Source organism: Cavia porcellus, unplaced genomic scaffold, assembly GCF_034190915.1.
Source record: "Cavia porcellus strain 051 isolate PalLab524CR breed Dunkin Hartley unplaced genomic scaffold, mCavPor4.1 scaffold_17, whole genome shotgun sequence".
Lineage (NCBI taxonomy): Eukaryota > Metazoa > Chordata > Mammalia > Rodentia > Caviidae > Cavia > Cavia porcellus.
The window spans coordinates 47,698,872-47,716,006 of record NW_026947500.1 but is presented as its reverse complement, the minus strand read 5'-3'; the positions used below and the strand labels follow the sequence as shown (position 1 = coordinate 47,716,006).

At 58.3% G+C, this 17,135-nt stretch overlaps 2 protein-coding genes across 5 annotated transcripts in view; one reads left to right on the top strand and one right to left on the bottom strand.

Annotated features, from left to right (window-relative positions):
• The first annotated feature begins 1,669 nt into the window (after positions 1-1,669).
• Colgalt1 (collagen beta(1-O)galactosyltransferase 1) lies at positions 1,670-11,379 on the top strand. Of its 2 annotated transcripts, XM_003464254.5 has the most exons (12): positions 1,675-2,002; positions 2,753-2,863; positions 3,382-3,499; positions 5,881-6,015; positions 6,258-6,462; positions 7,723-7,842; positions 8,581-8,657; positions 8,753-8,859; positions 8,961-9,093; positions 9,187-9,314; positions 10,036-10,242; positions 10,353-11,379. In XM_003464254.5, exons 1-12 carry the CDS (start codon positions 1,728-1,730, stop codon positions 10,618-10,620), a joined length of 1,884 nt encoding a protein of 627 aa, XP_003464302.1. In that variant the 5' UTR covers positions 1,675-1,727; the 3' UTR covers positions 10,621-11,379. The 2 variants fall into 2 exon arrangements, with proteins under 2 accessions (XP_063084138.1, XP_003464302.1); XM_063228068.1 differs by lacking the exon at positions 10,353-11,379 and having other exon boundaries at positions 1,670-2,002; positions 9,928-10,056.
• Positions 11,380-13,435: 2,056 nt separating this feature from the next.
• Positions 13,436-17,135, bottom strand: part of Unc13a (unc-13 homolog A) — a 44,210-nt gene continuing 40,510 nt past the window's right edge. For all 3 annotated transcript variants that reach the window (XM_063228071.1, XM_063228072.1, XM_063228073.1), the window contains one exon: positions 13,436-16,746. In XM_063228071.1, coding sequence (XP_063084141.1) covers positions 16,446-16,746 — 301 coding nt within the window. In that variant the 3' untranslated portion in view covers positions 13,436-16,445. The remainder of the gene's footprint in view (positions 16,747-17,135) is intronic.

Sequence of the window (17,135 nt, the reverse complement as noted above, 5' to 3'; positions counted from 1 at the left end):
TGGCCATTTCTCTGTGACTTGGAGATTTTTTTAGTGAGCCCACCGTGGCCCTTACCTGCTCTCCTGGAAGGACAGTTTGTCTCTTTCTTGTTGGTAACTGATAACACTGCACACGTTAAGGACAGAAGTGGTTCATGATACAGATTCTTGTTTGCAGTGAGCTTTTTGTTTGCTCTTGCTAGGAAATCTTTCCTTTCCCTTTTTCTTTCTCTGGGTGCTGGGCTGGGTACTTTTTAAAATTTTTGATTCCAGGGCCCCCTCACCCCTCTCCAGTGCCAGGTGAGTGTTCTGACCTGAGATCAAGTTCCGGAGCCCTGGGAGAAGCCCTGGCCATCTGTCCCCTGCCGTGTGGCAGCTCTGCTGTCATGGCTCCTCCAGCTCCTTCCAGACTGGCTTCTGTCCCAGGATGACAATGTCGTCCTGGGCTCCCCCACCCCCAGAAGGAGCAGGTCCTGACACCCAACACCCCAGGCTCCTGCAGTGAACTGCGCTGTCTGAGCTACAGGGGAGACTGTGCTGTCTCTGCCTCCCTGCCTGCTGGCTGCAATACCTTCCTGGTCAGCTATGTTGTTCCTGGGGTCTGAGTCCCTCCTGCAGGGACAGGCACTGTGGGACTCAGGAATACACAGCATGGACTATCCTTCCCTTCGTTGTCTGTACAGTGTCACAGACCCCATCAGAGACCCTGAGGCAGCCTGGGTCACATGCCTTTGTGCAAGGGTCACTGGGGAGAAGACCAGAAGCTGCCAGAAGGAAGAAGAAGTCAGGGTGTTCCTGTCCTGTGACCCCAGCTGAACATCATTCTGACAGTTAAATTTTATTTATTTATTTATTTATTTATTTATTTATTTATTGTCTTTTTGAAAGAGGGTTTCATTGTGCAGTTCAGGCTGGCCTTGAATTTACTTTGTAGCCCACGCTGGCTTTGAACTTGAAGTGATCCTACTGCCTCAGCTTCCGAGTACTGAGATTACAGGCGTGCACCACTTCGCCAGCTATTAATAGTTGAATTTTAATCTTTTTTTTGGTACCGGGCATCAAACTCTGCCTTGGGCATGCCACGCAGGTGCTTATACTGCTGAGCTAAATCACCATCCTTAATAGTTGAATTGTAGGAACCACACAAACACCGTCCGTGGGAAGGGGTGGTGTGTGCTATGCTCCCAGAACTCTGGGAGGCTGAAGCAGATAGGTCACCAGTGCAAGCCGAGCATGGGGAAGTTTATGATTTAGACCCAATCTGAAATAAAAAAACAAAAATCAAAAACGGGCTGGGGTGCTAGGGCTTAAGGCTCAACAATCCCTAAATCGGAGCAACTGAGGCACGGATTTCTTGGGTCTTCACTGGCTGGGTCTTCCGGTGGCACAGGTTGGGCCTCAACTACAAGGAAGTGGAAAGAGACCGATAGCAGAAGTCTGGGCGTCTGGGGCGGAGTTCAGAGCCAGGTCCAAGACCTCCGGATCTCTGTGCCTTTAAGGCTGTAGGGTGGGCGGGACGTCGGGAGGCGGCCTGAGCCCAGAGAGGGTAGTGCGGTCGGAGGGAAGCAGCGCCGTGGGACCTTAAGGCAGTCCTGGGGCGGGGCCTACGAGGCAAGGTTGATGATGGGCCGCTCGCGCTCTTCCCCTTTAAGGCGCGCGCCGCGGGGCGGGGCCTACGTACAGCTGACCCTTCAAGGCGCGGCTCGCGTCCGCCAACGGGAGGCGGCTTAAAGGCGACGCGTGGCGCGATGGCGGCGGCCCCACGCGCGAGTCGGCGGCGCGGGCGGCCGCTGCCGGGTGCGGTGCCGCCTCTGCTGCTGCTGTTGCTGCTGCTGGCGCTACCCCCAGGGGCTCCTCCGGGCGCCGCCGCCTACTTCCCCGAGGAGCGCTGGAGCCCCGAGTCCCCGCTACAGGCGCCGCGAGTGCTCATCGCGCTGCTGGCGCGGAACGCGGCCCACGCGCTGCCCGCCACGCTGGGCGCCCTGGAGCGGCTGCACCACCCGCGGGAGCGCACCGCGCTGTGGTGAGCAGGGCGGCGGGCGCCACCCCGCTCGGCCCGGCTCTGTGGTCCCGCGGCCCGCCTGCTGCCCTGGCTCCCTGCCTGCGGCCCGCTGGCCCTGGGGGTCCTGGGATGTGCCTGGCTGGGTCCGAGGGGCTGGCGGGGCGCCCAGGAGGCCTGCTGCCTCAGTTTCCCCAGCGGCAGTGGGGTTAGGAACCCGTGCTGGTAGCAGAGCTCTCCTTTGCGAGCCTCGCTGTGGCGGCTACGGCCGCTTAGTTTCCCCCGGAGTAGGAGGAGCTGCGGGCTCGCGGTCCCCTCCCCAGAGCCCCGTTTGGGGACAGAGCACTGGCTGGTGCCGGCATTGCCTGAGGGGTGGATGCGAATGTAGAGCCGGGGTCTCGGGAGTAGACGGTGGGACGGGGTCCTTAGGCTGCTGATTGGGGGTGCGCTTAGAAGGCTGAGGCAGGAGGGCCGCAAGGTGGATCCTGGTCTAAAGGTTACAGGGTTAGGCTGTGGCCCTGTGAGTGCCAGAAACCCAGGCCCAGGGTCCACACGCAGGGTCCCCAGGGACTGGGTGACGCCTAGCCTGCATGAGGCGGCCCTAAAGTACCTTGTTTAATACCTTCTACCGGGCGAGGGACCCGGTGGAGAAACCGAGGCACAGCCGGGTGGGGGGGAGGGGGGTCTTGTCCAGGACAGGGAGCCCAGGCATCCTTGCTGGTGCCAGATCCTGCCTCAGTTTCCCTCAGATACAGCTACTGCCTTCCCCCGCAGGGTGGCCACGGACCACAATGCAGACAACACATCGGCTGTGCTTCGTGAGTGGCTGGTGGCAGTGAAGGGCCTGTACCACTCCGTAGAGTGGCGCCCAGCAGAGGAGCCCAGGTGAGACCAGTGTCCTGACTGCTGCCTGCTCCCCTCTGCCGGGGCTGAGTGGGACTCTACCCTGGATTGGCCCTGGCCCTGGACCTGCTGGGCAGCTGCCTGCCCCTTAGATGCTGCCTCTGTGTTATCTCTATTCCCCTTGCTTAGCTTTCTATGCGCCCTGGGGTCTTGCTGTGCAGCCCAGGCTGGCCTGGGGCTGATGGGCTCCAGACTCCTATCTCAGCCTCCCCAGTGGCTGGGAAGGCAGGTGTGAGCCATCTGGCTCCATTTAGGGTTTATTCATTGGTTTACCCTTTTTATTGATATGGGAAATCGAACGCATGCCTTTGCGCTTGCCAGGCAGGTACTGTGCCACTGAGCTTTGTTCCCAGCTTGGATATATTTACTAGTTCATTTTCTTTGTGCTGAGGCTCAGCAGCATCCTGCCCGGTCAGCCCCTCCTGCATGCACTGAGCCACATTTGGGGCAGGCTGAGTCTGGAGCCAGGCTGGCACCAAGGGTCATGCTGGTCTCTGCAGGTCCTATCCGGACGAGGAGGGCCCCAAGCACTGGTCTGACACCCGCTATGAGCATGTTATGAAGCTGCGGCAGGCGGCCCTGAAGGCTGCTCGGGACATGTGGGCTGACTACATCCTGGTGAGACCTGCCTGCCTGTCTGCCCATGAAGGCATTGCCACCAGACCCAACCTGACCTGACCCAACCCATGCACTAGCCCTGAGAATTGGCCCAGCCCTTCTCTGTGAGACCAAGTCTCACTAAGTTGCCCAGGCTGAGCTCACATTGGTGACCTTCCTGCCTCAGCTCTTTCTGAGCAGCCAGGTAGCAGGCACGTGTTAGTAGCCTGGCAGAAGCACAGCTCGTCATCAGGGGTGAGTGGGAAGTGGGGTACAGCGGCACAGGCCTGTGGTCCTAGTGCTCAGCAGGCTGAGGCAGGAGGATTCCATGTCCCATGCCAGGGTGGGCAGCTGCATGAGGTTCTGGGGAAATGGACGAGCGAGCAGGCCCCGTGGCTCCATGGTTTCTGCAGCTGGGCACTCGGGCTGTGTCTGCTTTCTTCACCATCTGCAGTTCCATGTGACTTCGGGTGCCCTGTGGTAACATACTTTAGACCACTTCCGAGAAGCCAGGAGGGAGGCCAGGGGCTGGGATGACCTGGGTAACTTCCACTTCTTCATCTCTGGCCAGCAGTTCCCGCTGAGGGAATAAAGCAGTAGAATTGTGTTATTTCAATATTTTTCCTTTCTTGAGACAGAATCTCACTTGGTAGCTGAGTTGCCTGGGCTGGGCTTGAGCATGTAACTCTCCTGCCTCAGCCTCCCAGGGTGCTGACATGTGATTCTTAGTAGTGAGGATGGTATGGAGAGGGCAGAGGGGTGAAATGTTAGGTGCTTGTGGGAAGGACCAACCTGTCTCCTGGGAGGAGGACTGAATGGGTCCTCTCGGAGCCCTGTTACTTTTATCAGACTGTTTTATGGGTGAGAAAACAGAAGCAAACATGACCCAGACATAGGAATGGGCCAATGCCTCCTGGAATTTCTGGCATCTTCTAGAACCTTCCAGTATCTTCTGGAACCTGTTGGAACTTTCCAGCATTTTCCAGAACCTTCTGACACAGAGCTGCTGTGTTCTGCTTCTCTGGGTTTTGTTCTTGTGGTAGGAAGTTGGCTGGCTTTCACATGAAACTGGGTGGAACTCAACATGCTGACCCAAAGTCAAAGCAGCTTTTGATACAGAATTGTATTTGTGTCCTAGGAGCCTAGCAGGACCATGGTAAAGTGTGAAATGGTTTGTCTGCTTTGTTGAAAATTATTAAAAACCAGGATCTCTTTTTCTCTGTTTTTTAAAAAAGTTATGAATGTCAGTGGCCTGAAAAACTGTAACAGTAAGAGAGCACATCCTTAATCTCACTTCAGATTTGTAGTGGTACATCATCTAATTGAGGAGCAATTTCTGAAACATGAAATTAAGCACTTCAGAGCTGCAATTTAGGACATGGAGTGCTCAATTCAGGACTGTGCAGTGGTCAACTCTGTCCTGTTCCCCACAAAGGTCTCCTGTCTGCCCACAATGCGTGCCGGTGTCACCTGGATGGGAGCTGCTTGTGCCTGGCTGCTGTCCCTTGTGTCATATTTTTCTTTTTTTTCCCTTTCCTTTCCTTTCCTTTTCTCTTTTTTGGTTTTTTTGAGACAGGGTTTTGCAGTGTAGCTCATCATGATCCTCCTACCTCAGCCTCCTAAGTGCTGGGATTGTAGACTTGCATCCCCAAGTTTCATGCATAGTGTAGTGTGTATCTGTGTCTCATTCCTTTTCATGACTGAGTAATATTCTGTGGTGTGGACAGACCCTGTGGTGACCTTCTCCACTGTCTGGCTGTTGGGAATGGTGCTGCCTGTGAGAGTTCCTGTGTTAAGTCTGAGCCCTGAGCTCTCCTGGGTTTGTTTCCAGAGTAGAGCTGCAGGGTTGAGTGGTGGTGGCTTCGCTGTCTGGGCCTCTAAGCTACCCTGCAGTCCACGCTGCCTGTGAGGTCAGGTCAGCAGTCCGTGTGTGTGGTGGCAGGTTGGGGTGCAGTGCTGGCATGCAGCTGGTCCCCAGCCGCCCCTGTCCCCGCATGGCTGCCAGGCTGGAGTTGGACCTTTAGAAGTCGAACATGGCTGTGGATCCAGCTGTGCTAAACAGCTGTGGGCAGCAGGGGCAGATTGTGCTGTGTCCACAGCCAGCCTAGTGCGGTGGCAACCTGGAGGCGTCCCGCTGGGCTCTGGATCTTCGAGTCGAGCAGTGAGGTGTTCAGGGAAGGAATCCAGCTCCACACCTCAGAGCCCTGAGGGGAGTTTGCGTGTTTCTGTTCTGTGCATGAGGTGGGGCTCGGGGTGCGGAGTTGCGACTGTGGTGCCAGGCAGATGCTGGTACTGCCTGCATGGTGTCTGGGATCTGAAGCGCTGCTCGCCTAGGGGCGCGGGTGGGTGGGCTGGGCCTCGGGGACTTTGAGCTCTGCCCCACTGATGCGTGGCCCCCACAGTTTGTGGATGCTGACAACCTCCTGGTGAACCCAGACACCCTGCGCTTGCTCATTGCCGAGAACAAGACTGTGGTGGCGCCCATGCTGGACTCGAGAGCCGCCTACTCCAACTTCTGGTGTGGGATGACGTCCCAGGTAGGGCATTTCAGGGTGCAGGTGGTGGCACCTGGGGCTCTCCCCGGCCAGGCAGGTGCTTGCCCCTGCATCTTGCTAAGTCAGGAAGTTTCCCAGGCAAGATTGAGATCCTCAACTTGAGATCCTCCTGCCTCAGCCTCCTGACTGCTGGGTGACAGGTGTGAGACACCCTACTGGGTGGTCCCCACTGTTGGATGGCCTCAGTTTGGCCTCCTCACTGAGCACTGCCCCTGTCCCCCAAGGGCTACTACAAACGCACGCCGGCCTACATCCCCATCCGCAAGCGAGAGCGCCGAGGCTGCTTTGCGGTGCCCATGGTACATTCCACCTTCCTGCTGGACCTGCGCAAGGCGGCGTCCCGGAGCCTGGCCTTTTACCCGCCGCACCCCGACTACACGTGGGCCTTCGACGACATCATCGTCTTTGCCTTCTCGTGCAAGCAGGCGGGTAAGCATGGGCTGCAGGTGCTGGGACCGTGGTGCACAGTCTCATGAGGGCTCTGTGGGCTGGGCTTGGGGGGAGTGGGTGAGCCCTGAACTGCTCTGGCCAAAGCCGTGCCTGGGCCTGCGGGAACTGTGTGCAGAAGCCCAGACACGCAGAAGGTGTGCATGATGGGGGCCCCAGGGATTCCCATGGGCCCCAAACCTGTCTTCCCTGTGCCTGGGAGGCTGAGGCAGGATGATCCAGAGTTCAGCCCAGTTTGGTCATTTAGCAACTGAACAAGATTCTGTCTCTGAGTAAAAAATAGAAAGGGCCAGGTGTGGGACTCAGTGGAAACACCCTGCGTTCTACCCCAGTGCTGAAAAGAAGGTGCTGGGCTCTGTGTATTCTTGATTTTCCTCCACAAGCATACTTCTTTGTTTTTTTTGTTTTATGAGACAGGGTTTCACTATGCAGTTCAGGTTGGCCTTGAGCTCTGTCTGTAGCCCAAGTTAGCCTTCAACTCAGGGCAATCTTCCTGCCTCAGCCTCCCAAATCCTGGGATTACATCTGGCCCTCCATGTGTGCTTATAATAAAGATTTGTAAATTAGGTTTGGCAAGAAATTAACAAACGCTAGTGCTAAGATGGAACAAGTATAACAGTGTGTATTAATAAGAAATATGTCAAAGGTAGGAACTGGTGACTTCTGAAACTTTCCATGTCCTGTTTCTGGAGTCCTGTGGACAGCAGCCCGAGGGTGGGATGGGCGGTGCTGGGGAAGGAGCCCCTAAATGGGGTGGCCTGGTATGTTCTCAGACAGCTGTGAAGAAGCAGAGGAAAAGCCCAGGGCCCTCTGAGGAAGGATGGTACACAGTGTATCTGCTGTTTAAATGTCAGCTCCCAGCAGGGCAGCTCATACCTGCAGTTCTCACTCCTTTCAAAAACAAAAACCAACCCAAAGAAGGCACTGACTGATACAAATGGGAGGAGTCCATGGGAGGACATATGCAGAGGTGGCAGTGTGTCCAGCCTCCATCCCCTGGGGTCACTCGTTTTGGGGTCAAGTCATCTGTTACCCCAGGGTTGAGTGTTGGTTTTGCTCTTTGTTTAAAATTTATTTGGAACGAAGTCAGGCCTCTGCACTGAGGCGCAGCCCCAGGCCTTCTTAGTTTTGAGGCGCTCAGGCTGGGCTTGCTAGGGAGACCTTCCTGCCTCAGCCTCCCAGGTGCCCCACTGTGGCTTGACCCATCCCTCTTGTCGCCTGGAACTTCTCCCTCCCCCACAGAGGTGCAGATGTATGTGTGCAATAAGGAGGTGTATGGCTTCCTGCCGGTGCCGCTGAGGGAGCACAGCTCGATGCAGGACGAAGCCGAGAGCTTCCTACACACCCAGCTGGAGGTGATGGGTGAGTCTGACGCCCAGCGGTGGGGGACTGTCCAGGGGCGGCTGCCCTGCTGTGGCATGTGGCAGACACCCCGGGCTGCCTGGCTCTTCCGCGTACGGCTCCCTCTGGTGGCTTCTGGTGTAACTGCGCCTGCCCTGGCTCTGGAGGGCGCAGTCTCTGCTGTCCTCTCTGTCACCTAACCCTAATCCTGACCCAAATCCATAAACCCTAACCCTAGCCCAACCCAAGCCGAACCCCCAGCTGGACGGTTATGAACGGTGACAGGAGACCCAGAGTATCACTGCATCTGCCACAGGGCACCTTTTTTTTTTGAGACAGGGTCTTGCTGTGTACTCGGCAATCCTGCTGCCTCAGCGTCCCAAGTGTTGGAGCGACAGGTGTGCTGGCACACGTCCAGCCTATTGCTGTTATTTCTGATAAGAAAATGATTCATGTTGCTGTTAAGAGTGGGTGTGGTGGCGCACACATGTCACTCCAGAAGGCCCTGCAAGGAAGGGGCAGCTCTAGGCCTCCCAGCAGGCCCACTCCCTGCTCTCCTGCCTCTCTGGCCTGGGGAAAAGCAGGGCCAGCAGCAGCCCTGTATGTGCCCAGCATGTGTAAAGGTCCTGGGGTAACAGTACGTGGGTGGGGCTAGCAGATAGGTGGTGGGCAAGCAGGGAGGAGCTCAGCACTGGGGTGAGGTCTGGTTGTGGGGTGCCCAGAAGGGTCCAGCCAGGAGCCTGGCTTCTCTACCTGCAGTGAAGCATCCGCCTGTGGAGACCTCGAGATTCATTGCAACGCCCACCAGGACACCCGACAAGATGGGCTTTGATGAGGTGGGTGGTGCTGTGGCATACAGTGGGCCGGGCCGGGCCTGGGTGGGGTAGAGTGGGGTGGAGTGGGGAGCCAGGGCCCAACGAGCTCTGCCCAGGTCTTCATGATCAACCTGAGGCGGCGCCAGGACCGGCGGGAGCGCATGCTGCGTGCGCTGCAGGAGCAGGAGATCGAGGCGCGGCTGGTGGAGGCCGTGGATGGCAAGTGAGTGGTGTGGGTGGGCAGGGCCTAGAGCTGGACCTGGGCTGGGGCTGGACCGACACGGCTCACCCCCTCTTGGCCTCCCCCACCCTGTCCGCCCGCAGAGCCATGAACAGCAGCCAGGTGGAGGCGCTGGGCATCCGCATGCTGCCCGGCTACCGCGACCCCTACCACGGGCGGCCACTCACCAAGGGGGAGCTGGGCTGCTTCCTGAGCCACTTTCACATCTGGACTGAGGTGGGCGCCTCAGGGGAAAGGAGGGGGGGCGGGGCTGCCACCCTTGGGGTGGTGGGAGCCTGGCCTCAGGAATTGGGGCTCCTATCCATGCAGATTGCAGAGCAGGGGCTGCAGAAGTCACTGGTATTTGAGGATGACCTGCGCTTTGAGATCTTCTTCAAGCGTCGCCTGATGAACCTCATGGAGGATGTAGAGCGAGAGGGGCTCGATTGGGACCTCATGTGCGTCTGCGTGACCAGGGCGGGGCCTGTGATGGGCATAACCAATGGGGCTGGGACTCGCTGTGGGTGTGGCCTTGGGGGGGCGTGTCTGGGGTTGGTCGGTGGGCGTGGCCTACTCAGGTGTAGGCTGGGAATACCAGAAGGGAGGAACCTGTTGGGTATATATAGCCTGGTCAGGGGGTTTGGCTGATGGGACCTGGGCTTCTGTGGGCGTGGCCAGGTGTTGTCCTGAGGGTGTGGCCAGGGATGGGGCATGCGCAGAGCTAGGGGGTGGTTTCCGAGTCCCTTAGTCCAGAGAGGGGCCTGATCTGAGGCCCAAGTCTCAGCCGCGGGGGTGCTGGATTCCGAGGCCTCTCTTTGCAGTGGCTGGCTCATGCTGCCTCCTCCTCTTCCCCTCTCCCAGCATGTGAGGGGCCCCAGCCCAGTCACTGCCCACTTTTATTTCGAGGCACCTTGCGTGCCGTAGAGCAGCTCTAGCCCCACCCGTGGACCTGCTCTGTCCAGCTCTGACGTGTTGCACAGCTCCCCCATACCCTAGGGAAGGACCCCTGTCCCCCGTGTGTCCCGGGAGCTCGGCCCTACTTCACCTAGTCCATGTCCTCATTGCCCCCAGACGTGCGGAACCTGACGCCGTCTGAGGGCAGATGGGGCCCCGGGCCCTGCGCTTTCTGGGAGACTCTGAGGGCGCAGAAAACGTGATGGATCCTGGTTCTGCTCCCAGCTACGTGGGCCGTAAGCGCATGCAGGTGGAGCACCCCGAGAAGGCTGTGCCGCGCGTGCGGAACCTGGTGGAGGCGGACTACTCCTACTGGACGCTGGCCTATGTCATCTCGCTGCAGGGCGCGCGCAAGCTGCTGGCTGCCCAGCCGCTGGCTAAGATGCTGCCGGTGGACGAGTTCCTGCCGGTCATGTTTGACAAGCACCCTGTGTAAGCGGCCAGGTGTCCTGCTCCTTCCGGGGTGGGCATGGGGCTTGGAGGGGGAGTCACCCAAGAGTACGTGGCCTGGCCCTGCACCCACAGCCGCTCCTCTCCCCCAGGTCCGAGTATAAGGCCTACTTCTCCCCCCGAAACCTGCGTGCCTTCTCTGTGGAGCCACTGCTTGTTTACCCCACACATTACACGGGGGATGACGGCTACGTGAGTGACACCGAGACCTCGGTCGTGTGGGACAATGAGCACGTGAAGACCGACTGGGACCGCGCCAAGTCGCAGAAGATGCGGCAGCAGCAGGCGCTGAGCCGTGAAGCCAAGAACTCGGACGTGCTACAGTCCGCGCTGGACCGCGCCGCGCGTGATGAGCTCTGAGGCCTGCTCCCCACGAGCATCCTACCAGCCCCTACTCTGGGGTCGTGGTCATGGTCATGGACTGGAGCTTCGAGTCCTTTGCCCGGGGAACGATCGTGTCATGAAGCACTTTCGGATCGGGTGAGCAGCAGGCCTTGGGACCGTGCCATTCTGGTTAAAATCTACCGCGTATTTATTGAGTGCTGCATGGGGCACCGTTCTGGGCTCTGGGAAGGCGAAATCGGACGCTGTCATTTGCTTATTGAGACCGACTGTGTGTCTGTTGTGTGGCCGGTGCTGTGACAGATCGGCTCTTCATGTGGTGTCCGCTGTGGGTGGGGGCGGGCTGGGTGCTTTGCTCACCCCCATGGGCCGGGCCAGGCCAGGCTCACAGCGTTGCCCCAGCTCTCAGCCTCGTCCTTGTGCACCCAGTGCCCCATCTGGAGGGAGCACACTGGGTAACTGTCCATGGCAGAGACGTGGTCTGGCTCGGCCACTGTGGGCTCTGGGCTCAGTGCAGGCTGCAGCCAGGATGGGTCTCCATGGCCTGCGTCCCTCCCGTTCCACATGCCCGGCTCTGCATCTCAGGGGTGGTCTCTGCCTTTTGGCAGGGTCCCATTGCAGCCCTTATGGGGCTGCGTGTGGAGCCAGGCTGGGTCCCCCTGAGCTGGGCGAGGCTGCTGTGCCTCCTGGGAGGTTGTATGTCAGGGTGTGTAGAACATGGTCCCAAGCTGTGGGGACTAGCTTATTTTTGTATTAAATGGTCCTGGTTGATTTTCACTTAAGTCTGAGTAGTTTGATTCCTCCCCCATCCCAATCCTCAGTGCACAGTCTAGGCTGGTGAGGGCCTGGGCTGTGCTTGCCATCCAGCTGCCCAGACGGCTGAGCAGAGCCCAGCCTGGGCAACTGACAAGATTCCCTCGATGAATGGAAAACCAAAAGGGCTGGGGTCCCAGCTCAGTGAAGAGACCCCGGAAGGAGCGAAAAGCCTGAGGCATTGCTGCTTTGGGCTTCAGAAACTCACAGTCAGGACAGGATCATGCCAAGGAAGGAAGGTGAGGCCAAGTGGCTCGGTCCCCAGCAGCACCCAGGCTACAGCTTTGTGTGGGGAACCCCAGAGTGTCTCGGAGGGAGGAGGCTGAGCCAGAAGTACAGTGCCTTTGACTTCAGTCCCCCTGGGCTGTGATGGAGACTGTGCCACACAGGCACCTTTGCGTTTTCTGCATCCAACTCTGGCTTCTAGGGTAGTTAAGCCCTTGTGTCTGGGGACAAAGCTATGTGGGGTGATAGGCGTGAACAAGGGGGAGCATGAACTAAGTAAACCCACATTGCTACAGGGACCCCCATGTGCTTGGTGACAGGATTGCCCGCTGGAGGGTGCCAGGGTCCTGGGAATCCGTTTTAGGGCTTCCCCTGTGGCCAACAAGGTCTCTGCAGTGGGGGAGGATCTACTCAGAACCGTCACTCACGTCTTTAAATCATCTCTAAATGGCTGAGGGACCAAGTAAAAGCAGGTGTGTGTGTGTGTGTGTGTGTGTGTGTGTGCGCGCGCGCATGTGTACATATGCACGTCTGTGATCCCAGCGCTCTGAGAGCCCACAGCAGGGAAACTTCAAGTGTGAGTTCAGCCCAGGCAACAGTGATGCTCTCAAAGCAAAACATAAAAAGGGCTGTAAGCCCTGCTAGTGCAGAGGCCCGGGGTTCAGGAGTGCCCGATGCCATGAACAGAACAAAACCCCCCCCATGGGAGATTTTCTCCAATTGTTTTCCTCCTGAAACACTCCAGTTGCTGAGTGCATGGATGAGGAGTGCTGGCCGAGCACATTGTAGGAAGAAGGTGTCATGTTGGGGTGCAGCTCAGTAGTAAGCCCCGTCTCCCCTGCACAGTGCCATCCCTTGCACTGGAACTAAAACAGCTCAGTTCTGTGTTTAGGCCAAAGGTGCCTGGCAGCGTGGTGCCTTGATGCTGAATTGTACTTGGCCAACTCCAGTCTTCTTCATCTTTATCTCAGTGCTGGGAAATGAACCTTGTCCCTTTCCACTGAGCCACATTCCCAGCCCTATTAAAAATCCTTCACTTTGAGGCTCAGTCTCCAAGTTGCCCAGGCTGGGCTTGGATGTGCCTCTGCCTCCCAGAGTGCTGGGATTGCCGGCATACATGGCCTCATTGGCTGGTCCTTCTCCCGTTCCCAGGAGCCACAGCTCCCAAGTTCCTGGCACAGGAGCAGCCCCAAGCCAGCTGTCCAGGAGAGCGCGCCCATCCGCAGAGCCAGCCTTTCAGAGCATACCAGGCTTCCCACAGGCTCTGGAACACCCACTAGCCATCTCCTCCCCTGCCTGCTGGCACAGCACAGGGGCAGAGCGCCAGGAGGACACCATCCCTTGGGCCACCTGAACACCTTCGGAGGTCTGGGTGCAGGCTGTCCCCAGTCTTGGGGCCGCTGGGACAGCTGGCTGTGCAGCCTCCAATGCAAAGGGCCAGGGTAGGGCTGGGGCCACATCATCTGCACCCATTCTTTCACATTGTCATACATGTGAGAGGTGCCATATGATCACTGTAACCATCACATGTGATGTTGATTGCTGGGCAATCCTCATGCAGTGTCTGTAAGGAGATGCCATGCATAGCTTGCCCACTGCCTCGCCTGAGGTCAGGCATTGCCTCTGGCCTGCCTGAGGGCTTTCGTTGTTTCCAGCTAGTGTCTCTCTGTGTAGCCCAGGCTGGCCTCATACTCACAGTGATTGGCCTGCCTCAGCCTCCCAAGTGCTGGGGTGAAGGCATCTGCTCTACATCAAACCCTGGACTCTCAAAGGTCACCAGACACCTGAGACACTGTGCTTTTTTTGTTTTTTTTTTTAATGTCTGCTGTTAATAAAATATTTTTACAGAGACCAAAAAGTCAGAGTAGTGCAAAACATCTCAACACCATGCATTCATGAGCACTTGTCATTTGCTGAACTTGGGTCCCAAGTTGAGTATTTATAGGGAGCAAGTGAGTGTGTGTCTGGGGACGCTGGACCCACAAGGTATCAAGAGAAGAAAAACACAGAGTCAGAGGATTGCAGACACGCATGGACGATCACATGCGGGCGGGTGAGGATGAGGGCGGCCATTGCCGCAACTGCAGAGCGGGGTCTCACTGGACACTCAATTTGATTTCTCTTAAAAAAGGAAAAGGCGAAGAGAAAAGCGACAGCTGTCAGCGAAGACGACTTTGGTCCTTAACGATTCTTAGGAAAGGCCGTGCCCCTTGCCTCGGCCCCCTGGGTGCGGATGGACACACAGGGAAAGTGCAGGCCAAGCCCAGCCCAGAGGGCCTGAGGCCTTCGGGTGGGGGTTGAGTTTTTTGCGTGTCTGATGGGGAGGGGACTCAGTCTGGGCCGGGAACTGGGGTGCAGCTGGCACCTCCCGATTGTGTGCGGCTCTGCCAAGGGCAGGTTGGGGCAACAGGAGCTCGGTGTCCTCCCAGGACTCTCCTGCATCAGCCTCTCCTTGGACATCTCCACCCATACAGCTTTCCTGTCTCTCCCCTTGGTCTCTGTTCATCTTGGGAGTGGGGCGCAGGCTCTGTCCCTTGTGTCCACCCACATCAACCTTCTTCCCTGCCTCCCTCATACCTTCTCATCCTCTCTCTAACCCCAGGAGGTCCGAGCCCACCTCCTAGCATGTCAAACCTCCAAACAAAGCAGGGCCTAGAGCCACTGCACCAGCCTGGGCGGGCGAGCATCCCTCGGAGTTCTGGGCCAGGCCCTTCCCCTTCCCAGAACACAGTTGCAATCTATTGCCTCCCTGGGCCTTTGCACCCCACTGTGCCCTGGGGCTCAAGTGCCTCCGCCTGATGCTCAGTTTGTGGGAGCCCAGGCAGGACAGTGTACACCCTCCCAGCATCCTGAGGCCTTGGCTGCATGCTAAGAGAAGCACCCCACACCTGCTTTCCCAGTCTTTCAGCATCAGGGTTGGGAGGGACACAGAGATGGTCCTGCACAGAAAGGGACTTTTGCAATGAGTTTTGGAGGATGAATAGGAGTTCTCTGGATAAAGAAAAGGGGAAGGAAATTTCAAAAGCAGTTCTAACCTGGGTGTCAGAAAAATTCATACAACACCCCTGAATTTCGCTACAGAAGCCCTCACTGGTTCTGGGGAAACACGCTAACGTGTGTTCTCGGAGGACTTAAGCCAAAAGACTCCTATAGAATCTCTGATAATTCTCGATTTTCCCAGCAGCTCAGCTCCCAGTCATCCTCCAGTCCCCGAGTTCCTGCCCCCCAACACCCCCAGCCCTGTGCGGCCTGGATTTCAAACCTCCCACTCCCTCCTGGTGATGGAGGCTCCAGGTCCCCTACCGACCACCATCACCAATGGGGCCTGGATCCCACAGGCAACAGAACTGGCACCCTGCCCTTTGGGTCAGCACAGCCCCCTCAGGCGGACACACACAGGGGCATTTCTTCCAGATGTTTGCCACAAGCGCGGGGAAGCCAGGCGGGGAGGCAAGCTTGCGCCCCTTAAGTCCAAAACTCCCCTGCAGCCTCCTTAGAGACGCTGAGCAGTGCACAATGGAGCCGGCTAAACCTGGGACCCCATGGCACAGCTAAGGGCAGGATTTTTCTTGTCTAGTGAGAACAACCCTGAAATCTCCCCAGGAACCAATTTCAGTGCCCCCAGAGTACTCTCCCTTCTCACTGATCTGTTCTCCACAAGGGAACTTTTGCAACCTGGAATCCAGTCTCTCTCAGCATTAAAATGTGGACATTGGAGCTCCCCGGTCATCTTAGAATAAAAAGACCTTGTTAGTGCATGTGAATCCTGAATCCTGGCTGGCCTGACAGCCGCAGCTCTCTCAGGCCGCCTCTCTCCAACCACAGCCATCCGCACTGCACCATGAACGCGCCTCCCGGCCAGGCCTGATCACCAAGGCTCCGGCTCCGCCGACCATGTTGCAGTCCTTCCCAGTCGGCTCCAAGGGGAGCAGCACAGACGCAAGTGCAGAGGTCGCGCTGAGCTTTCCCGCAGGTTCCTTGAGAGAGGAAGCTATCCGGCAGGTAACAGCTCCCAATCACAGGCCACCTGGAAGCACAGTCCTGTGCCAGGGCGCACCGCGGAGCGCCTGGGGTGCGGGTTCCGCATGCATTTGGGATCCAAGCCTGCAGCCCACACGCGCATGCGCACACATGCGCCCCAGTTTACGGTCTCTTTTTTCCTGCAGAATTGGGGGGGGGGGGAGAATCCTAAATCCTGACTTTTTTGGCAGGAGGTCCCGGAGAAAGGCAGAGGCTAGGAGTCTCTCTTGGCAGCCAGAGGAGTAGGAGGGCCCGGTCCTGCCAGGGAACTCAGGGACCTGGGTTTAGCAGCAACCAGGAGCCAGTCGGGCCGTGGGGGCCATTCTGGGCTCAGTCCTGGGGCCATGGCACTGGGAAAACGGGCCTCAGGGTCGGCGTCCGTCATGTGGGCAGGCAGGGAAGGAGGAAGGCCAAGCCCCGCAGGCCAGGGTGCCCCGGGGTCGTGCCCAAGGGCGTGTGTGCTTTTAACTTCCCCCTCCCCATTGCTTTTTGCAGACGTCAGTCCCGCCACTGGCCGGAAGTCCTGCTCGCCCCCCGCCCGCGCGGGGCTGCGGCTCCGTGCTTGGCGATGGGTCTCGGTGGGGTGGGACCCGGCTATGGCTTTTCCAGAGGACGGGAGACGGCTAGCCCCAGCCCTGCGAAAGGCCCTTGGGCGCTGGGGTGTGTGGCTTCGGTAGGGGATGTGGCTTCTTCCTTCAGTTCCTGGATGCGCTCCCACGGGGCGAGGCTTCCTCTCGCAGACTCTGCCCCACCCGCGCAGGCACAGTACTACACCCCACCCCGCGCTACTGCGCAGGCGTGGCACTGCCCTCCTCAGCAGAGCGGGTGTCCGACTTGAGCTTCACGAACTCCTTGGCCACCTCGTCGTTGCTGCGCTGTGAGAGGATTCGCAGCACTGTGAGGCCCGTGTCGTCCATGTGGATGCGACGGCCAAGCGGCAGCCAGCAGGCGGCGCTTCCACGCTGGGCCAGCTCGCGCAGCTGCAGCACGGCCAGCCCCACCGTGCGGTCCTCGCGCGCGAAGCAGTAGTCTTTGACGCACACCTGCAGCTCGTAGCACTCAGGACCTGCGTCGGCGCTCAGCGTGCTGGGGGCGGAGGGCGGGGCATGAGCAGACCCCGCCTACCCTGTATCTTACCTACGAGGTCCCGCCCCTGATGCTCAACACCTAGAGTCACCTGGCCCCAGAAGCTCCTGCGAGGCTCCGGCCCACCCTGGCCCCTGGCCCTCCAATTCCGGCTTTGCCACCTCACTCTGCCACTCAGGTTGGGCTGCACCCACATCTCAGGACTGGTTCTGTCTTCTCTACAAGCACCCAACAATGCCCCTTCCTCTTCTCCCCTGGGTGCTGCCTGGCCCACAGGCGACCTCATCCTGGGGCCTCCTCCGGATGTCCCTCCTTCATTGTGCGTCCTCCCCTTCCTGCCTCCACACCATCAGCCACCTCTCAGGTCTGAGTGGCCCTGGGATCCACCA

Excerpts from the sequence above, each read along its gene's own strand:
- Colgalt1 (XM_003464254.5), top strand. The coding sequence starts at position 1,728 with ATGGCGGCGGCCCCACGCGCGAGTCGGCGGCGCGGGCGGCCGCTGCCG. Across the intron at positions 2,003-2,752 it reads CGGGAGCGCACCGCGCTGTG|GGTGGCCACGGACCACAATG; the intron begins GTGAGCAGGGCG and ends CTTCCCCCGCAG. Across the intron at positions 8,658-8,752 it reads ACAAGATGGGCTTTGATGAG|GTCTTCATGATCAACCTGAG; the intron begins GTGGGTGGTGCT and ends AGCTCTGCCCAG.